Source organism: Lasioglossum baleicum, chromosome 12 (assembly GCF_051020765.1).
Source record: "Lasioglossum baleicum chromosome 12, iyLasBale1, whole genome shotgun sequence".
In the NCBI taxonomy this organism is placed as follows: Eukaryota; Metazoa; Arthropoda; class Insecta; order Hymenoptera; family Halictidae; genus Lasioglossum; species Lasioglossum baleicum.
In genome coordinates, this window is record NC_134940.1 from 12,238,107 (window position 1) to 12,258,049 (window position 19,943).

The 19,943-nt window shown below is 45.9% G+C and overlaps 2 protein-coding genes across 2 annotated transcripts in view; one reads left to right on the top strand and one right to left on the bottom strand.

The window, feature by feature from the left end:
- Positions 1-6,534: 6,534 nt before the first annotated feature.
- Positions 6,535-9,549, top strand: Tmem18 (transmembrane protein 18). The gene is made up of 5 exons (XM_076435528.1): positions 6,535-7,210; positions 7,890-8,007; positions 8,066-8,120; positions 8,185-8,278; positions 8,522-9,549. Exons 1-5 carry the CDS (start codon positions 7,151-7,153, stop codon positions 8,657-8,659), a joined length of 465 nt encoding a protein of 154 aa, XP_076291643.1. The 5' UTR covers positions 6,535-7,150; the 3' UTR covers positions 8,660-9,549.
- Positions 9,550-10,102: 553 nt separating this feature from the next.
- The window catches only part of LOC143214446 (uncharacterized), a 142,227-nt gene continuing 132,386 nt past the window's right edge, over positions 10,103-19,943 (bottom strand). The window contains exon 14 of the mRNA XM_076435527.1: positions 10,103-19,811. Coding sequence (XP_076291642.1) covers positions 19,472-19,811 — 340 coding nt within the window. The 3' untranslated portion in view covers positions 10,103-19,471. The remainder of the gene's footprint in view (positions 19,812-19,943) is intronic.

The window sequence follows — 19,943 nt, forward strand, 5'->3', positions numbered from 1 at the left end:
CTTCGATCCCCCCCTGAATCGGAGACTTCTTCTCCGATTCACACCTTTTGCTCCGCGATAATTGCTCGACTTGCGTGCGTAATTTAGTATAATTCCATCGTTGTAAGAAAGGGAGGCAGAAGGAATATTGCATTCGTTCTGACTCCCTTTCGGGTCTCTCGTGCAGCAACCTCCTCGTGGTGAGACCTGGGCAATCGGTATTATCCTTTATTTGTAAGAACTTCTAGTCTCTTATGAATAAAGGATAATACCGAGCTAATAGCTGCACATTGCACATGTACAATTTTCGATAAGATTGTGTACTAGAATTTAAGACTTGCGAGATATAGAAACATATGTATTTCATTAAATTGTATGTGAATTTACTTTGAGGTAGCTTGCTGTCGGCCGAGGGTACATCAATGCTTTCTGCGTTTACCCTTGGCCCGCCTTGAGTTCGTTATTTCAATCAATGATCTCGACAATTTGTATTTCTGTATTTCCAATTTTTTGCATCGGGACTTTCACAAGTCCCGCTTCGAAACATTTTCATATCTTGTCTGAAATTGGTATTCCTCCGATCGGAGGTCCCCCAGGGGCTCACTCACGGATGGTGCCGTGAGTGAGTACGGGGTGTCGCGTCCCCGGGGTACCCGAATCGCCTATAGGCCGCACCCGTGTGCGGGGTTTGTTTGGCTCTCGTGAGCTGGTATTAGTTTGGCTTTCGTGAGCTGGTATTAGGTTGGCTCTCATGAGCTGGTTAGATTCGCACTCGTGTGCGGGGTTTGTTTGGCTCTCGTGAGCTGGTATTAGTTTGGCTCTCGTGAGCTGGTATTAGGTTGGCTCTCATGAGCTGGTTAGATTCGCACTCGTGTGCGGGGTTTGTTTGGCTCTCGTGAGCTGGTATTAGTTTGGCTCTCGTGAGCTGGTATTAGGTTGGCTCTCATGAGCTGGTTAGATTCGCACTCGTGTGCGGGGTTTGTTTGGCTCTCGTGAGCTGGTATTAGTTTGGCTCTCGTGAGCTGGTATTAGGTTGGCTCTCATGAGCTGGTTAGATTCGCACTCGTGTGCGGGGTTTGTTTGGCTCTCGTGAGCTGGTATTAGTTTGGCTCTCGTGAGCGGGTATTAGGTTTGCACTCGTGTGCAGGGTTATGTATTGTTATGTCTAACTATATTATTAGTCTGTTTCAGCTAGAATACACCAAGAAGAAGTCATACCAAGAAGAAGACATACCAAGAAGAGGATACACCAAGAAGAGGACACACCAAGAAGAGGACGTACCACGAAGTTGTAGTTTTATTCGCCGAGGGAGGTCCCCCAGGGGCTCACTCACGGCCGCATCCGTGAGTGAGTACGGGGAGTCGCGTCCCCGGGGTACCCGAATCGCCGATAGGCCGCACCCGAGTAAGTCGAGTAATTATTGTCTTAAATTCACTTTGCTCGTTTTCTTGATTCCGACACAGCCTTCTGCTGTGTCGGACCTTGCTTGTATGTACCAGTCCGGTTGGAGCCAGTATTCGGCGTCGATACATTGAGAGGGTTGGTTCATTGAGACTTGCTCACTCGTATTGCCATTCTATCTGTTCGTAATCCTACCCACGTCATCTCAACGCATTGTGTTGCCTGGTGGCAGGTAGTTGGCAGAGAAATTCTCTGTTCGTCATCCTACCCACGTCATCTCAACGCAATGGGTTGCCTGGTGGCAGGTAGTTGGCAGGGAGATGGTGTTACGTTTGAACACTTCTCACTGTCCATTCCTCTTGTTGAGGACACGTCAGGTATCGGCTCTGACCGGAGCTGCACTGCAAGCATTGTACGCGCCGCGTCACCTTCGAACCAGAGCCTTCTGCTCTGGTTCGCTCTTATTTTTTACTTTGAAAGAATCAGAGCCTTCTGCCTGATTCGCCTTCGATCCCCCCCTGAATCGGAGACTTCTTCTCCGATTCACACCTTTTGCTCCGCGATAATTGCTCGACTTGCGTGCGTAATTTAGTATAATTCCATCGACTTGCGTGCGTTAGTTATTAAGAGTGTATATCGTCGTTTTAAATATGTCGAGTAATTATTGCCTTAAATTCACTTTGCTCGTTTTCTTGATTCCGACACAGCCTTCTGCTGTGTCGGACCTTGCTTGTATGTACCAGTCCGGTTGGAGCCAGTATTCGGCGTCGATACATTGAGTGGGTTGGTTCATTGAGACTTGTTCACTCGTATTGCCATTCTCTCTGTTCGTAATCCTACCCACGTCATCTCAACGCATTGTGTTGCCTGGTGGCAGGTAGTTGGCAGAGAAATTCTCTGTTCGTCATCCTACCCACGTCATCTCAACGCAATGGGTTGCCTGGTGGCAGGTAGTTGGCAGAGAGATGGTGTTACGTTTGAACACTTCTCACTGTCCATTCCTCTTGTTGAGGACACGTCAGGTATCGGCTCTGACCGGAGCTGCACTGCAAGCATTGTACGCGCCGCGTCACCTTCGAACCAGAGCCTTCTGCTCTGGTTCGCTCTTATTTTTTACTTTGAAAGAATCAGAGCCTTCTGCCTGATTCGCCTTCGATCCCCCCCTGAATCGGAGACTTCTTCTCCGATTCACACCTTTTGCTCCGCGATAATTGCTCGACTTGCGTGCGTAATTTAGTATAATTCCATCGACTTGCGTGCGTTAGTTATTAAGAGTGTATATCGTCGTTTTAAATATGTCGAGTAATTATTGCCTTAAATTCACTTTGCTCGTTTTCTTGATTCCGACACAGCCTTCTGCTGTGTCGGACCTTGCTTGTATGTACCAGTCCGGTTGGAGCCAGTATTCGGCGTCGATACATTGAGTGGGTTGGTTCATTGAGACTTGTTCACTCGTATTGCCATTCTCTCTGTTCGTAATCCTACCCACGTCATCTCAACGCATTGTGTTGCCTGGTGGCAGGTAGTTGGCAGAGAAATTCTCTGTTCGTCATCCTACCCACGTCATCTCAACGCAATGGGTTGCCTGGTGGCAGGTAGTTGGCAGAGAGATGGTGTTACGTTTGAACACTTCTCACTGTCCATTCCTCTTGGTGAGGACACGTCAGGTATCGGCCCTGACCGGAGCTGCACTGCAAGCATTGTACGCGCCGCGTCACCTTCGAACCAGAGCCTTCTGCTCTGGTTCGCTCTTATTTTTTACTTTGAAAGAATCAGAGCCTTCTGCCTGATTCGCCTTCGATCCCCCCCTGAATCGGAGACTTCTTCTCCGATTCACACCTTTTGCTCCGCGATAATTGCTCGACTTGCGTGCGTAATTTAGTATAATTCCATCGTTGTAAGAAAGGGAGGCAGAAGGAATATTGCATTCGTTCTGACTCCCTTTCGGGTCTCTCGTGCAGCAACCTCCTCGTGGTGAGACCTGGGCAATCGGTATTATCCTTTATTTGTAAGAACTTCTAGTCTCTTATGAATAAAGGATAATACCGAGCTAATAGCTGCACATTGCACATGTACAATTTTCGATAAGATTGTGTACTAGAATTTAAGACTTGCGAGATATAGAAACATATGTATTTCATTAAATTGTATGTGAATTTACTTTGAGGTAGCTTGCTGTCGGCCGAGGGTACATCAATGCTTTCTGCGTTTACCCTTGGCCCGCCTTGAGTTCGTTATTTCAATCAATGATCTCGACAATTTGTATTTCTGTATTTCCAATTTTTTGCATCGGGACTTTCACAAGTCCCGCTTCGAAACATTTTCATATCTTGTCTGAAATTGGTATTCCTCCGATCGGAGGTCCCCCAGGGGCTCACTCACGGATGGTGCCGTGAGTGAGTACGGGGTGTCGCGTCCCCGGGGTACCCGAATCGCCTATAGGCCGCACCCGTGTGCGGGGTTTGTTTGGCTCTCGTGAGCTGGTATTAGTTTGGCTTTCGTGAGCTGGTATTAGGTTGGCTCTCATGAGCTGGTTAGATTCGCACTCGTGTGCGGGGTTTGTTTGGCTCTCGTGAGCTGGTATTAGTTTGGCTCTCGTGAGCTGGTATTAGGTTGGCTCTCATGAGCTGGTTAGATTCGCACTCGTGTGCGGGGTTTGTTTGGCTCTCGTGAGCTGGTATTAGTTTGGCTCTCGTGAGCTGGTATTAGGTTGGCTCTCATGAGCTGGTTAGATTCGCACTCGTGTGCGGGGTTTGTTTGGCTCTCGTGAGCTGGTATTAGTTTGGCTCTCGTGAGCTGGTATTAGGTTGGCTCTCATGAGCTGGTTAGATTCGCACTCGTGTGCGGGGTTTGTTTGGCTCTCGTGAGCTGGTATTAGTTTGGCTCTCGTGAGCGGGTATTAGGTTTGCACTCGTGTGCAGGGTTATGTATTGTTATGTCTAACTATATTATTAGTCTGTTTCAGCTAGAATACACCAAGAAGAAGTCATACCAAGAAGAAGACATACCAAGAAGAGGATACACCAAGAAGAGGACACACCAAGAAGAGGACGTACCACGAAGTTGTAGTTTTATTCGCCGAGGGAGGTCCCCCAGGGGCTCACTCACGGCCGCATCCGTGAGTGAGTACGGGGAGTCGCGTCCCCGGGGTACCCGAATCGCCGATAGGCCGCACCCGAGTAAGTCGAGTAATTATTGTCTTAAATTCACTTTGCTCGTTTTCTTGATTCCGACACAGCCTTCTGCTGTGTCGGACCTTGCTTGTATGTACCAGTCCGGTTGGAGCCAGTATTCGGCGTCGATACATTGAGAGGGTTGGTTCATTGAGACTTGCTCACTCGTATTGCCATTCTATCTGTTCGTAATCCTACCCACGTCATCTCAACGCATTGTGTTGCCTGGTGGCAGGTAGTTGGCAGAGAAATTCTCTGTTCGTCATCCTACCCACGTCATCTCAACGCAATGGGTTGCCTGGTGGCAGGTAGTTGGCAGGGAGATGGTGTTACGTTTGAACACTTCTCACTGTCCATTCCTCTTGTTGAGGACACGTCAGGTATCGGCTCTGACCGGAGCTGCACTGCAAGCATTGTACGCGCCGCGTCACCTTCGAACCAGAGCCTTCTGCTCTGGTTCGCTCTTATTTTTTACTTTGAAAGAATCAGAGCCTTCTGCCTGATTCGCCTTCGATCCCCCCCTGAATCGGAGACTTCTTCTCCGATTCACACCTTTTGCTCCGCGATAATTGCTCGACTTGCGTGCGTAATTTAGTATAATTCCATCGACTTGCGTGCGTTAGTTATTAAGAGTGTATATCGTCGTTTTAAATATGTCGAGTAATTATTGCCTTAAATTCACTTTGCTCGTTTTCTTGATTCCGACACAGCCTTCTGCTGTGTCGGACCTTGCTTGTATGTACCAGTCCGGTTGGAGCCAGTATTCGGCGTCGATACATTGAGTGGGTTGGTTCATTGAGACTTGTTCACTCGTATTGCCATTCTCTCTGTTCGTAATCCTACCCACGTCATCTCAACGCATTGTGTTGCCTGGTGGCAGGTAGTTGGCAGAGAAATTCTCTGTTCGTCATCCTACCCACGTCATCTCAACGCAATGGGTTGCCTGGTGGCAGGTAGTTGGCAGAGAGATGGTGTTACGTTTGAACACTTCTCACTGTCCATTCCTCTTGTTGAGGACACGTCAGGTATCGGCTCTGACCGGAGCTGCACTGCAAGCATTGTACGCGCCGCGTCACCTTCGAACCAGAGCCTTCTGCTCTGGTTCGCTCTTATTTTTTACTTTGAAAGAATCAGAGCCTTCTGCCTGATTCGCCTTCGATCCCCCCCTGAATCGGAGACTTCTTCTCCGATTCACACCTTTTGCTCCGCGATAATTGCTCGACTTGCGTGCGTAATTTAGTATAATTCCATCGTTGTAAGAAAGGGAGGCAGAAGGAATATTGCATTCGTTCTGACTCCCTTTCGGGTCTCTCGTGCAGCAACCTCCTCGTGGTGAGACCTGGGCAATCGGTATTATCCTTTATTTGTAAGAACTTCTAGTCTCTTATGAATAAAGGATAATATCGAGCTAATAGCTGCACATTTAATAAATATGTGTTTCACAACATTTTGCAATTTTCTTCCTTCAGATCAAAATATATGTATTATCCAAGCTGATTTGCCCCGGGCGTGAACAATGTCATATATCGTCTGGTTCTATTTAGGTAAAGAGACGAGATAGTATTTCGTCGGTGATAGTATTATAATGCAATTACAGAATGGGTAATGTGAGCATTCTATACTATATCATTCTTCTTCTAATACTTGACGCGTATCTCGTCGGTGGTAGAACTTTTAGCGATGTGGTATTTCAGTTCACTGTAAGTTCCACGTTATCCCCGCGCCCGTCGCGCCCGGTTACTGTCCGGCTGAATAACACAGGGGCACCGACGATCTCGTCGGTGACGAGATAATCAAAAGGTAAAAATTTTTGCCGGCTCCGCATAGATGTCGCCACTACTGCCTTACTAAAATGACCCCCTGTCGGTACCGTTCGACTACCACTTTGAGCGTTTTGCCATACGTCAATTGGCGCTATTTCGACACTTTCCGGAAGAAATGATTCTTATGGGAAAATCGGCAGGAATCAATTGTTTTGGGATGCAACAAGCATTAGAACACTTCGAATTCGTTGAAATGAAAAGCGTAACACGTTCTGCAGCTTTATTGTATAGATGCATAAACATTCTCGCGAATTGTATATCAAAGTATGAACGTCTCACAATTACGTCACCGCGAGCGTGAAACGAACAGCCACGAGTACCAGCGAGCAGGCGAGCACCGCAAGGAATTCTCCACGAGCCACGAGCCTGCACGAGCCCTCCTGTATCGACTCTCGAACTTACTCGAATCGAATCGCGTGTGTATGTGTCATCATGTGTCCTCCCCGCACCCGGACCACGTAGTCCACATTACCACTACACTGTCTTGAGTGTGTATGTGTGGCGTGCCCGGAGAAGGACGGAGCGAACGGTGAATAGAGAAGGATCGCTTGCTATCCACCGCGATAGTGCGATATTTGTTTTTCCTGTGTGCCGCCGCGGACCATTTACATTGATTTACATATCGGTGTCTCCTCGGTGTCCGTTCGTTCTTCCTCGCGAGCAGCCCAAGCGGATTGTAAGAAGCCGCTGCAAGGGCGCTGTGCGGCCCAAAAGTATTTTTCGCGGATGTGCAGTTTTTTCACAAACAGACCGGCCGTCTCGTCAGCGACACGATGTCAGAGGAGGATCTGCTGAAATCCCCGATCGACGGTATCCTGCCGTTCCTGCAGAGCGTGAGTCCCCATCATTTCTGCTTCTTCTTTTCCGCCCATTAATCCGCCCCCGCTGCGTAATATTCTATCTAGCCAGTCTGTGGTAATTAAATCGAACCACGATCGAAACAGGGACAGGTAGATAGAGATACATAGAGAGTGAGAGAGAGAGAAAGGCGACGCACTCCTTTTACGACACTTTCATTTTCCGCAGAGCCGGCGGAATAGTGTCAATGCGGAGGCACTAGCGCACATGTCAATCTCCGTTCGATGATCGTTACCATATCGCTGATATTTCTCCGTTTTTTGCCAGTAACAGCCGTAGACGCGTCGTCGAGATTACGCTGGCCGGTTATATATTGACGCGAAATCTATTTACAACGCTTGCAACGCGGCACACCAATTCTTTTGCCGTCCGGATTTTTAGTTTGTTTTTGCGGTTGTCTTACAATTAGCCGGCCCTCCGTATTGCCGGATTCGCGATTCGAGTGATGACGCATTCTGCGGTACCGAAATAAATCATCATTAGAGAAATTTACGAGTATGTGCCTCGCAGGTCCTTCGGAATTTAATGACTTTTTTGTTTTTTTCCCTTGAACGAAACCGTTGCATCCAGTTGCCTCGATTTTTATTCTTTTTATGCCATTATATAATGCACCTTTATTGAGCCACGCACACACTGAACTGTGAACTGTTACAGATCGAATGGAGGGACCCGTGGCTTGCGCTCCTACTGACTTTTCACGTTGCTATTACTATGACTGCTGTGATGACACGGAACCATGCCAACTTTCAAATCATGCTGTTCTTGGCCCTGTGTAAGTACTCCGCAGTATCATTCAAACGCAGAACACTGTAAGCATGTCCTTGTTTCAGTACTTTTGGTGTACTTCTCTGAAAGCATCAACGAAATGGCTGCGTCAAATTGGATGTAAGTATGTTCGTGTAGGAATAATTGTCTTAACAATGAAACAATGTCCTTGTTACTTGAGCAGGTTGTTCTCGAAGCAGCAGTGCTTCGACTCGAATGGGCTCTTCATATCTGTAGTGTTCTCCGTGCCTATTTTGATGAACTGTATGATAATGATTGTAAGTGTGCAAGAGATAATAGTTTCCAACAAATTTTAGTTCGTAGATATTGATGTTCAGAACTCGCATAACATGCAAGTCTGCAGAATCATTCTGTGCAAGAAATGATCGTGTATCGTCCACAGTTGAAACGAAAAAAATTCGCAAAATCGAACGTGTCTTCAGGACATCAAAATCTATAAGAACCGTCTACGTATCGGATGAAATAATACAACCTCGTGTGTAATTATATTGTTTCGTCAGGCCAGTTGGCTGTATCAGTCCAGTCAGCTAATGACCAGTTTGAAGAGAGCCCAGTTACGACAACAAGCGAGGAATCGACAGATGGAGGACGAGTCTGCGAACGCAAACGGCACGGTCGCACGGGAGAAGCAGGATTAAAAATGTTTTTCTAGTCATACGACGAGAATTGTAAAAAAAGTAGGAGTGACGCGAGAATTATGTACATTACCGAGGAACGAGCGACAGCTTGTTCTTTTTCTTTTTACCACCGCCGGTGTGGTATACGAAAAAAAACAGTGTTACGGGATTTGGCGAATGTTATTCCACGAAAATAGCATTTTCTAAAAAACTACTGCCGACTTATAGCGAGTGGCATGCGTTCGTGTCAGGGTCCTTGATAACGAACTGTCGGTGAGCTGTACTTCCAACGCAATACGACGACGCAGACGCGTGTTACGGTGTAATTAGTTCGAGCAGAGAAAGAGAGAAAGAGAGAGATGAAATTCGGAGGATTAATTAACTTATTATGTTAGTAATTGTCCAACTCAAAACGTGAATTACGCGCATGCGATGCGGGGTCCGCGGGGAATTTGTGATCTCTGTAAAGGATATTATCTTATATTAAGGTACATTCCGACGGTTCTACATCTTTGTTTTTTCGGCGTGTTGGAACGTTCGTTGCGTCTCGAAGTATTCTTAACGCATCTCACCGGTGTACTTACTACTCTAGTACGTACCGCTTCTGATTAATATTGCTGAGAAAAATGGAAAAAAAGGAAAGAAACACACGGCGTAATTAGATAACTATGGCTCTAGATATTTGTATGTATGTGTGTGCATGTAATGAGTGAGTGAGTACACGTTTTCCAGATAACGAGGAAAAAAAATATGCGGTCTTATTAGTGAGGTATTTGCAACTGCACGCGTATTTCGAATCAGTTAAGTAACCCTCTACTGTATATTTGTGTAAATCAAACAGCATTTTCTTGCCTTCGTCGTTTTTAATGCGTGACTAATCAGATTAAATAATAAATTATTTCTTCCTAAAATTGTTTCACTCTATCCCCGTTTTCGAGGAGTCTGCACGGCTCCGCTACGAATTTTCAGTGCAATATACCATGAAATTAACACCAATTGTTACTGTAACTTGTGTGTGTATTTTTTAATTATTATTCAAATAAAGTAGAAGAAATAAAGTAAGAGAAATGTCATCCCGTTTACTAAATCTGCAGTATTCGTATCAATTTGAAATTACCCTCCAATTGGAACAGTTCCAAAAACATTGAGTTCCCATCTCAGGATTTTAGAAATGTCGCAGAGAAATCATAAAATCTGCCCTTATGGCAATCTAAATCAAAAATTATACATTAGAATCATTTATTTATGTGAGAACCCTAGGATATTGAAATTCGTGAACTGAATTTGAACGAGGTTATGTAACCAGAGCACTATCTAGTGACATTTGTACGTGACTAGCTACGATTGGCTAAGGTAAATGACTAGTACAGTTCACGCGGGTTGTTCAAATATTTCTGAAAAAAATCATATCTTATAAGCCAAACGACTGAAATGCGGTAGGGCAAGAAGAACAAACGCCTCGAGCAATCTTCAAAATAATTTATTAAAAATGTCGCATACTCGATATTCGAATCGGTAATCAATAATGGTATAATTAGTAACTATATGCATGTCGTGTGAGCATGTATCCGGAGGTTTTCTTTGAGATTTACGTCTGGCGGTGGTCGATCCCCTATTGTTCTCTTATCAATCATCTCGCAAAAATTCTCCAGGTCGAGCGACACGGTTTTTACTAAAAGTAATTAACCAACAGTGACTGATTATCTCGCTGCAGTCGTTATTTCCCATTTCACGTCACAGAAACGATACTAAATAAACATTATGAGCGGTTCAAAAGTAACTATACGTGTCGTCGACCTGACAAACACATAACCGTCCTACGTTTGCGTGTATACATGTATTTCGGTGTGTGTGTGCAACGTGTGTTATTGTCGAACCCATTCCTTACTATACGTTCACCGCAAAATTTATTCACGTGGAAAGATTTCCTGTTACAGGCATTTTCATTGTTGTTTCTATTAACTAGACTGCAGCTGTTACGCATCTACGCGATTGTATTGAAACAAATATCTGAAGTCGATGCATCTAGAAGGCTAGGGTATTTCGCCTAGTAAAATTACAATCGCACAGCCTGTATAACGACTGCAATCTAGTAATAAATCAGCGTCAGGAACCGAGAGAATTTCAGGGTCTCGATCAGTCTCGATGCATCGAGTGTTTTGTCTCGTTGAAAAAACATGGTACGCTGTGCGAATGCGAAAAAATATTCTAAAAGAATGATTCTCAAGATTCACGAACCGCTGACCGTGTCTTCGATTGTTTCGAACACAATGCGATCTGGACGATTCGAGCGGATGAATATAAACAATTACATACTTCGAATCGAAGTTGCGCATGGAAACAAAGGATTTCGGTTCGCGTTGCGGATAATGCAGGAATTTCGCTTATCGGCGTGACTACCTGTCGGTAACGTCGCTGTCAGACGAACCGACGGTCGGCACGTGACGCTCGCCTCGCGGCGGCGGTAAATTTAAAATTATTCGATCGTTCGAAACGATGATTATTGCGGAACGCCGAGGCGTTCGAGACAATAAGCGTTTTCGGCAGTCTTCTGGAAGAGTTTCGGACACCGGACGAGTTCTGCGCGACCGAATTGATCACGCCTGCTCTCACCTTGTTAGCTTAACTTCCCTTACAAAGTTAGTTTTAGAATTGAATATTCGCTTTCGATTCGAAATTGCGCTTCAATATAAAAACATTATAAAAAGTGAAACAATTCAAAAATCAATGGAGTCTGGGCTTCCATTTCGCGAGCAGCTCCAGGATGAATGGCACGCGTGTCAATCGATGACTTCCGAACTCTTTTTCAGCGTTGTCTCCTCCGCTCTTCCGAGTTTCTTCTCACTTTTCGTTCTTCCACCTCGTGAATGATTAACTTAATCGTTTTGTGCAGTTCATTGGTGTTCACGATTCAGCGACTCATGGTTGAACTGCGGACTCGAACGATTTATGGAGCACACCAGGATGCAAGAATTGCGAACGGAACGGAGATGGAATCGGTGAAGAAACGTTTTCTTTTCACGCAGAAGTCCGCAGTCCAATGGGATCGTGATTTCGTCGATTCGACGCGCCCGGCGCGACAAGATCGTTCGGTCGTTACGTTCACTATGCTCCCGCTCTTCCTTAGAATCTGATCGGCGAGACACCAGATTGCCAATCCTCGCGAAACCGTCCGAAAAGTCACCCCGCGAAGAGATGTGTTTACTCGGCAAACGAATTTCGTTGAACGGCGCGGCGGTCAGCCGACGTTCGAACGAGAAATTGGTCGAAATCAGATATATCAAATACTGAACTGGAGACTGAAGGGTCAGAATCGAGTATACTTTCGACATCTCGCGAGAATTACCAGAGCCTCACCGGTGGCGGCGCGGCCATGGATATGGTTTTACAATCGTAATTAGTAACGCTCTAAATCGTCTACGGTTTTAGTTATTCAGATAACTTAGATCGTGATCTAGAATTAGTTTAAAATTCATACGTGTACAGTTTTACGTTTTATTTACAATCGGGTCCGGTCCGGTCCGTGACCCATTTCCAGTTTAATTATGTACATGCACGCTGCACTCGCGGTGGAAATCGCGGTCGAGTGATCTTCGGGATCAGTATAACGACGATGGAGCATCCTGATCGACCGTTTCGTCTCCGGGTCGCAGCGCGGATTCGTCTCGCTCGAGGATTACTCTAATTAGTTCCCGAGTTAGTGGATACAGTAGCCTCCAGTTTCTTCGTTTTCTTTTTTATCATTTATATCGTCGCTTTTTTTTTAATCATTTAGAATCGTATCGCAGGAAATATCGTGTCGGTTCGCACTCACCGAGCCAACGAGTTCTGCGAGCAGAAAGGGAGACACGCCGGAAGTTCGTGCAGCGGCCATATTGCGAACATGTCGGCAAGTTTGCTCTTTACACGGTCCTCTGGTGGATGGCGCGATTGTTTGCCCAAACACGTTTGTCATGCACGATGTCAATAAAGGTTCGCCAATAAATTCCATCGGGGCCACTACGCCGTCGTGTTTGCACACTGGATGCAGCTAGCTACACACTTGCATCAAACTGTTGCATCGCGAACAGCGATTTTTCTGCTCCTTGAGCCACATCTTTTCAATAGAAACAGTTTATATATTTTACGTCTTTTCAGCTTAAGATAGGTCACTGGACAAATCTGTTACTGGAAAAATGTTCTGCATCAATTACAAGACATACAATTTTGTTTCTTCACTCCATAATTTCAGTAAACTAATATAATGAGTAGACTGCGGATCTTTATGCAAAATAAAAAATGTTTCCATTGATTGCAAAACACAGGAGCCAAATAACAATTTCATTCTTCTTTTAATTATCTGATTAAGGTGAAACTAATACACTGGTGGCCTTAAATCTTTTTAATATCTCCATTGTTTTAAATTGTACGTACCCATTTTTGTCACAAATGCATAAAATCCGCAATCTAATAATGAAACTCCATAATTCTCTTAATTTTCCGACTGTTTCAAATTGCAGCTACTCATTTGTTGTTATAAATACATAACAGCTCTCCGTTTCCTGCATTCTTTGAGTAGCAAATTGATGCAGCTCCTAATTTCGGTTTTAATCCTTTTTACAATACCATTATCCACTTGCAGCCACTTTCATTCGATGAAAGGATGACTTTCCTTCGGCAGAGGATGCAATGTAATTCGCACAAGTGTGAAACCACCCTAAACAAATTCCAGCGAACCCTTCACCTCCATCGTGCACCCGCACACAGTCCAACAAACGAATATTTTAACCGTGCATGTTGATTCTCTGCTGTTCGCCTTTCGCCTGTATCGTTGTTACATCGGGTTGCATCGTGGCACTGTATACAAAATGGAGACCTTTGTGCGGCTCGCGTTTCAATCAACCCTTCTCGACCCTACGATCCTCTAATCGACGATAATTTCTCGTGGATCGGCGGTATGTAAATGTATCGTTTGAGTTCACCCTAATCGCGGAACGATCTCTCGAATCGTCCGGACCAATTTTCCAAGCTAATTTCGCAAGACATTTCAACATGGCGTCCCTGCTAAAGCAACTTATATCTTGTAACATCAATTTTCATTATCACCCAAAATATTCGAAAAATTTGTCTCGTTGGAATTTCAGTTATCGAGGATGGCCATGTTCGCAGCCATCTTGGTGGCAGTAGTGATTTAAAGGAAATGGCGTACCGAGGCTTAGATGATGTTGCGAAATTACCTGAGAAATGTCCGTGGCAGCGTTCTGTGGCAAAGTATTCGTATCGGTGAGAGTATTTGCTCGGGTGTGCACGCGAAATCATCGTTGGCAACGAAGCGTGAGGCGGAATTTCGTGCAGCCATTGCTGGGGGTCTCGTCGAGTGTAAAACCACGAGGATGTTCGTGCGCGTCGTTCCGCTCTGATATTAACGAAATCCTGAATATTGCAAGAGAATTGTAAGCCGCAAACGCGCACGAACATCGGGCACGGTTTAACTTAAGCAAGCTGACACTCGAGGAAATGAGAACCACTGCTGGTGACTCGTCCGGCGGAGTATTCGAAAACCTCGAATTATTCATTGATTACTCGATCGAACCGAGCGTTGCTCCGTAGAAATAATCCTATACAAATAAATGAACCTTCTGAGATGATTGTTGAGCACCTAGTCCATCGTCTTTTTACGTAAACGATCGACAAAAAATGAACTGTATCCCTCCCGCTCCCCTCGCCATGTTTATGCGTGTGTGTTTTTTCTTCCCTCGACCCTCGTTGTTCGGCATGAAAAAATGAACGATCGAAACAATTGATCACACGTAGTCACCCTTAGCGTTATCATTGCTTTTGATTATGTCGAGCGATCCTCGAATATATATAGAACTAATCACGTGACGTTTTCTTTTGTACTGGTCGGAAATGAATCGGAAACATACGAACAAACCGAAGTGTGGCAGTGAAATTTGAGTCCCGGTTTCCAGGAAGGATCAGCGTCCTCGTTAGATCGACAAGAAAGCGATTCAGTCTTCGATTCTCTTGGATCGTGCGGCACGTGAGAACTTTGATTTGGATTCACGCCGGAACGGAATCACGCGGGCGAACCGAACAGTTTTTTTTTCTCTGTGTTTCTTCTTCTTTTTTTCTTCGTTTTTTGGCTCGTTTTGCTCGATTTTTCTGTGGGAACTCTGCGGAACTCTGAGGCCTGAACGATCGGCCGTTGGTCCCCCGGAACGCAACATACATCGCGAAGCGCTTTTATTGTTTCGTTGCATGTCTGAGCAACACCGTTTTCTTCTTTCCTTTTGTACGAAATCAGGACGTCGCGTCGCGTCGCGTCAAGCGAATTAACCGTACGAGAATGAACACGCCGGCGAAAGACAAGTCTTCTCGCAAGGGCGAAATCGGTTGCGCGTGGAACCTCCCTCCGACGCCATCTTGTACTCCACGGGGCTCCAAACTCTTTCACTTTTGAGCTCGGAAATTAAATTGTCAGAAAGATCTAAATCTTTTAACTAGTTTTTCAGCTTTCTCATTCTCTCTCGAGCATTCAGATGCTTTTGAGTTCTACTAATACTTTTGGATCCACAAGTTCTTGCACTTCACTGAATTTGCTAGCTTTCGAATTTTGTACTTTTCAGACTTTCGAACATAGTTTTTGAATCTTCGAGTCCCAGTGCATTTTGGGAACTGTTACGATCGAATATTCGATTGAAACGGTTTCCAGTTGTCTACAGAGAATGGAGGGTGGTTCCAGCGGTCTTCGCAGCGATTGTTGCACCGTCGGCGCAGTTTGTCTGACGCAATTAACGAATCAAGTGGAAAAGCGAGACAGTTGCCTCGGAAACGATTGTCTTTCGTGAACGTATAAGAATGGAGGGTCGGTATTTCGAATGGATCATCACGGTTCGACTGATGGCTCTCGTTCGCGGACGTTTCCCCGTCTGTTTCCGCGTAAATGTCGTTGCGTGCACGGTGAAAACAGCGAGAAAAACGATGGCGGTGCTTCCGGCTAGCTGGCAGCGGCTCGTCTCTGCATTGTTTTTGCTTATTTTCAACGTTTTTTTCTCCCTTCTTTGATTTCTCGCGCCTTCGTTCCTGTTATCCATCGACTTCTATGCTTATCTAGTAATAAAGCGGTTCTGTACAGGTCTCCGTTCGCGATAACACTGATAGAAACCGATTCGAACGAAATCAAACTGTTTCCCCTTCATCTTCGAAACCCGAAACAGCCCGCAAGCTTTGTACAGACAATGAACGTTCAGGAAATCAACGTTTTCGAACAGAAAATCGCATAGATCACTGAATAACCGCGAGACAAGATGGCGGACGAACGCAAGAAGATGGCACGCGCGAACGGAGACGCGTGCCCAAAGATCGTTGCCCGATACAAATAGTTAAATAATTATGTACAAGTATGAACAAGGTGTACAAGTGACGACGCACGCGGTCTGTCGCCTTGTTGTTGATCCAGGATCGATCGAGACGATCCACGGCCTCGGTATCCTCGTCGACCTTGTGTACATGTGTGTGTGTGTGTGTGTGTGCGCCCTCCGGGCCGGGTGTAACAATTCTTAAATGGGAGCACAGCTCCGCGGAAAACATCATTTTTTTTTCTCTTATATATATCACATAATTTCAGGCTACCATAGGTTCTACCATTTTTTTTCTGTTTCTTCCCCCACACGCCTTTGTCGCTCTCTCGTCCGTTCGTTCGTTCGTTTCGATTCGTTTCGTTTCGTTTCATAATCGCGTTTAACTCCCGGAGTCTTACTTCGCTAGCACAAGTATTTATAAGTCGTCTATACGGTAATCACTCGAAACGGCTTTTTGGTCAGTGTCTCTAGTTTCAAGTGCCGTCCGTTTCCTCTCGGAGCGACGTGGTCGATCGTCCTCGACGTAAAAATTAGCTTGAGCGCAGTAATTAGCTTAAAATATAGTTGAAACCAGCGCGAGTCGATTCTCCGTGTGAAAATACGTAAAAATATTTCTCCGGCGGATGCTTTATTTTCGAGTAAATCGAGCTCGAAGATTGCTCCCGCGCTGATTCGAATCTGAACAGGAGTCACGTGACCCGGCTGCGCGCGACGCAGCGGTCCGCCTCCAACGTACACTGTAGCGCTATCATTGGACCAGTTTAGAAGCTCGATTGTCTCGGAAACGAAGTCTCGGAGGAAAAAATCGTATTGCACAAATTTTGTTCATGTTTGCACGAGGAATCGATTGACATTCTTTTCTATTATGTTTCATGCGATTTCATGGAGTTGTACGTTGTAGTTGAACAGATTCCCTGGTTGTGTACGGAAGTAGCCGTTTGGAGCGACTCGGGGACCAATCTCGAACGGTAATAACCGAGGGACGAATGGAAAAAGGAGAGGAGAACGGGGTGTCTCTCGCGCGGAGAGAGCTGCGAAGCGTGTCCTTCGCTGGATGATCTCGAGATCCCCCCTCGTGGCCGTTTGATCTCGAGGATCTATTATCGCACAAAGGAACAAGGAGGCTCGGCCCGCGTCGCTCTCAAAGGAAACGGCCTGGTTCACCTGAACAACGTCGCGCGAATGCTCGGTTCGTCGACCGAGCATCGAGTACAGAGGATCTTTCCGCGCTTAAAAACAGAGTGGAGAAAGAGAGAGTAAAGAGAGAGAGAGAGAGAGAGAGAGAGGAGAGAGATAGGGACAGATAGAGAGAAAAAGAGAGAGAGAAAGATTGAGAGGCCAGCAGTCAGTTGGCTCGTGCTAAAAATCGTGTCCCCGTCGAGAAGCTCGACGAACGATTGAATGACTAGTGCGAGTTCCTTGCTCGTCCCCTGCTCGATCACTCGGATCCTCTTTTGACAGCGTCCTCTCCCGATCTAGCACGAGGTCCAACGGAGTTTCAGGCTTCCCGGTTGCCAGCGTCGACGATCCAACCCCCATAGATCGCTCCTCTAGACTCCCAACTTCATAATCTCCGTCGAAGATCAGAAAAGACGCGATCGATCGAGGCAAGATCGACTGTGATACGGTGTCAGCGCTAAGCTACCACTACCAGCGAAACGATATTACCTAGGATCTATTACTTATTGTCCTCGTTGAAGCAACTCGACACCTTCTCTCGCTGACGAGAGTCGTTCGAACTGATAGATAGACTATGACCGGCCCAGGCATGTTCAAGATGGCTCCCCACTTGGTTCAGCGATTCATGATTAGCGATTACACGCATTATAAAAATCGCGTCAATTGTAAGAGGCAGGAGTTAAATAATTATTTATTTCTTGTTTCACATTGATTTCAATAAGCTGAGACTAACACATTTGATATTCTTTAATTCTTTTTTAATCATTTCTGTCATACATAAATGCACAACATCCTACTCACTACTTTTCGAACTGTATTATGAACGAAATTAATTTTCAAGAATAGACGGAAAATTGTGTCACCCACATATGAAAGAAATGGCAACGTGTTTTTTTTTCCTCTCGTGTCCTTAATGAAGGCGTTCGTCGAGAGGAGGAAGCTTGGACATGTCTGGGCTTTGGCATACTTAAAAGCGACGTGTTAGTTTGATTATGCAAAGGGAAACGAGATTAACATCGCTTTTCCTTGAACTCAACAGCTCCCTAGAAGTCTTCTGTGGAAATACGTTTTACAAAAAGAATTTTTTTGAGCATCCTCAGTCTGCACCCTCTAATAGGTTGTTACACAGGAAATGTTCGATGTCCGATTTGCAATAGTAACGTTATCGGATATTTCATATGTGATAACCTAATAGAAACAGTGATGCGTGTTGTAATTGTTCGAAGTTGGAAAGAGGGTGTCCAACACACATGCTTAAGAAGCTTTCCAATCCTTAGCGGGTCCTGCCCCTCCCAGAGTGTCCTTTCGGACCAAAGACCTGGGTCCAAAAAAGAGATCAGCAATCGAGCCTACATTTGATTTGAACTAGAAAATCATTCTGAACAAAGAGGCTTTGAATTTGCGAATGTTTGAGTACTTGGCAGTGTTGGAACCTGATATAGCTAGGTCCTTGAGTCAACCTGAAGCTTGCAAGGCTAAGAAAGCCACCGTATTCTTTTCATACCAAGGGACCAAGGTCTACAGAAGAGATCAGCAATCAAACATCCACTTTGTCTGAACTGAAAACATTTTCTGAGCCAAGAGGCTTTAATTTTGTCAATCTTTGGGCATTTGGCAGTGCTGGAACTTGATCTAGCTAGGTCACCAAGTCAACCTGAAGCATCCCATACCCAGAAAGATACCGATTCCTTTTAGACTAGAAGGCAAAGGTCTACAGAAGATGTCAGTAATCGAACATCCATTTGTTTTGAACTGAAAACATTTTCTGAACCAGGAAGCTTCATCTTTGTCAAGCTCCGAGTACTTAACAGTGCTACAACTTCCTCTGACTAAATTCTCAAGTCCTCAAATAATCCTCCACCAAAACCCAGCCCTCTTTCGGTCGAAAACTAAGAACACCAATATCCCGATGATCAGCTAGCTCCCTAAATCAGCTCGAAAGAGAGTCCGCCTTCGGCTACGTGGATAGCTGAAAAGGCGATCGAAGAAAATCAGACAGCAGAGAGGTCGCTGAAACGATCTGGACCTCTATAGAGGGGACAGGAGGGCTCGGATCCGAGTCATCGAGCAGAGAACCACCGTGCATGATGTCCGGGTCGTGGACCCGGTGTCTCGAAGCAGTTCTGCGCGTTACGCGGAGTAGTCGGCGGTCGCCATGGCCTCGTCCCGTTCAGGATGACAGCAGCAACAACAAGAGCGGTAGCAGCATCCTCAGGGTGTACCCGCCACGGCGGCCGACAAGCATGACCCATGATCGTCACACGGTGGTCACACGGTCGACCTCCACGTACCGCACAGAACTGTCGCTGTGTCAGCATATCACTTCCTTGCCGTCGATGATCGCCGTCTCCGAGGAGATGCTCTTCAACCGGTGCTGGGATATCGACCTGTTGGTTCGTTGCCGGCAGATCCGCCAGATCACGATGCAGATCACCGCGAGGATCGTCAGAATGCCGAGGAGACCTAGGGCAAGGTGCAGCGGGGGAAGTTGCAGCAGCATCGAGCAGTGCTTCAACGCCTCGTCGTAGCCCGAAGGACAGTGAGAGATCCCGTCGCACCATAACGACGCGTTTATGCACGCGTCCAGCTCGGGACAACGCTGCTCGCAGTCCCGAGGCATCTGCAGACCCGCCGACGACGTCACCGATGGCCTGCGAACATGATTGCACGGTGGACTGTTATCTTGGCCTGTCTTATGGCGCCGTCTGCATTTATTTCGATGCTCGTTTTCATTGTTAAAGGGGTCTTTTCCAGCAGACGACGCTCGCGCGTGAACACTCACA

Coding starts and splice junctions, on each gene's coding strand:
- Tmem18 (XM_076435528.1), top strand. CDS start 7,151: ATGTCAGAGGAGGATCTGCTGAAATCCCCGATCGACGGTATCCTGCCG. Junction 8,008..8,065: donor CATGCTGTTCTTGGCCCTGT/GTAAGTACTCCG, acceptor TCCTTGTTTCAG/TACTTTTGGTGTACTTCTCT. Junction 8,279..8,521: donor TGAACTGTATGATAATGATT/GTAAGTGTGCAA, acceptor TTGTTTCGTCAG/GCCAGTTGGCTGTATCAGTC.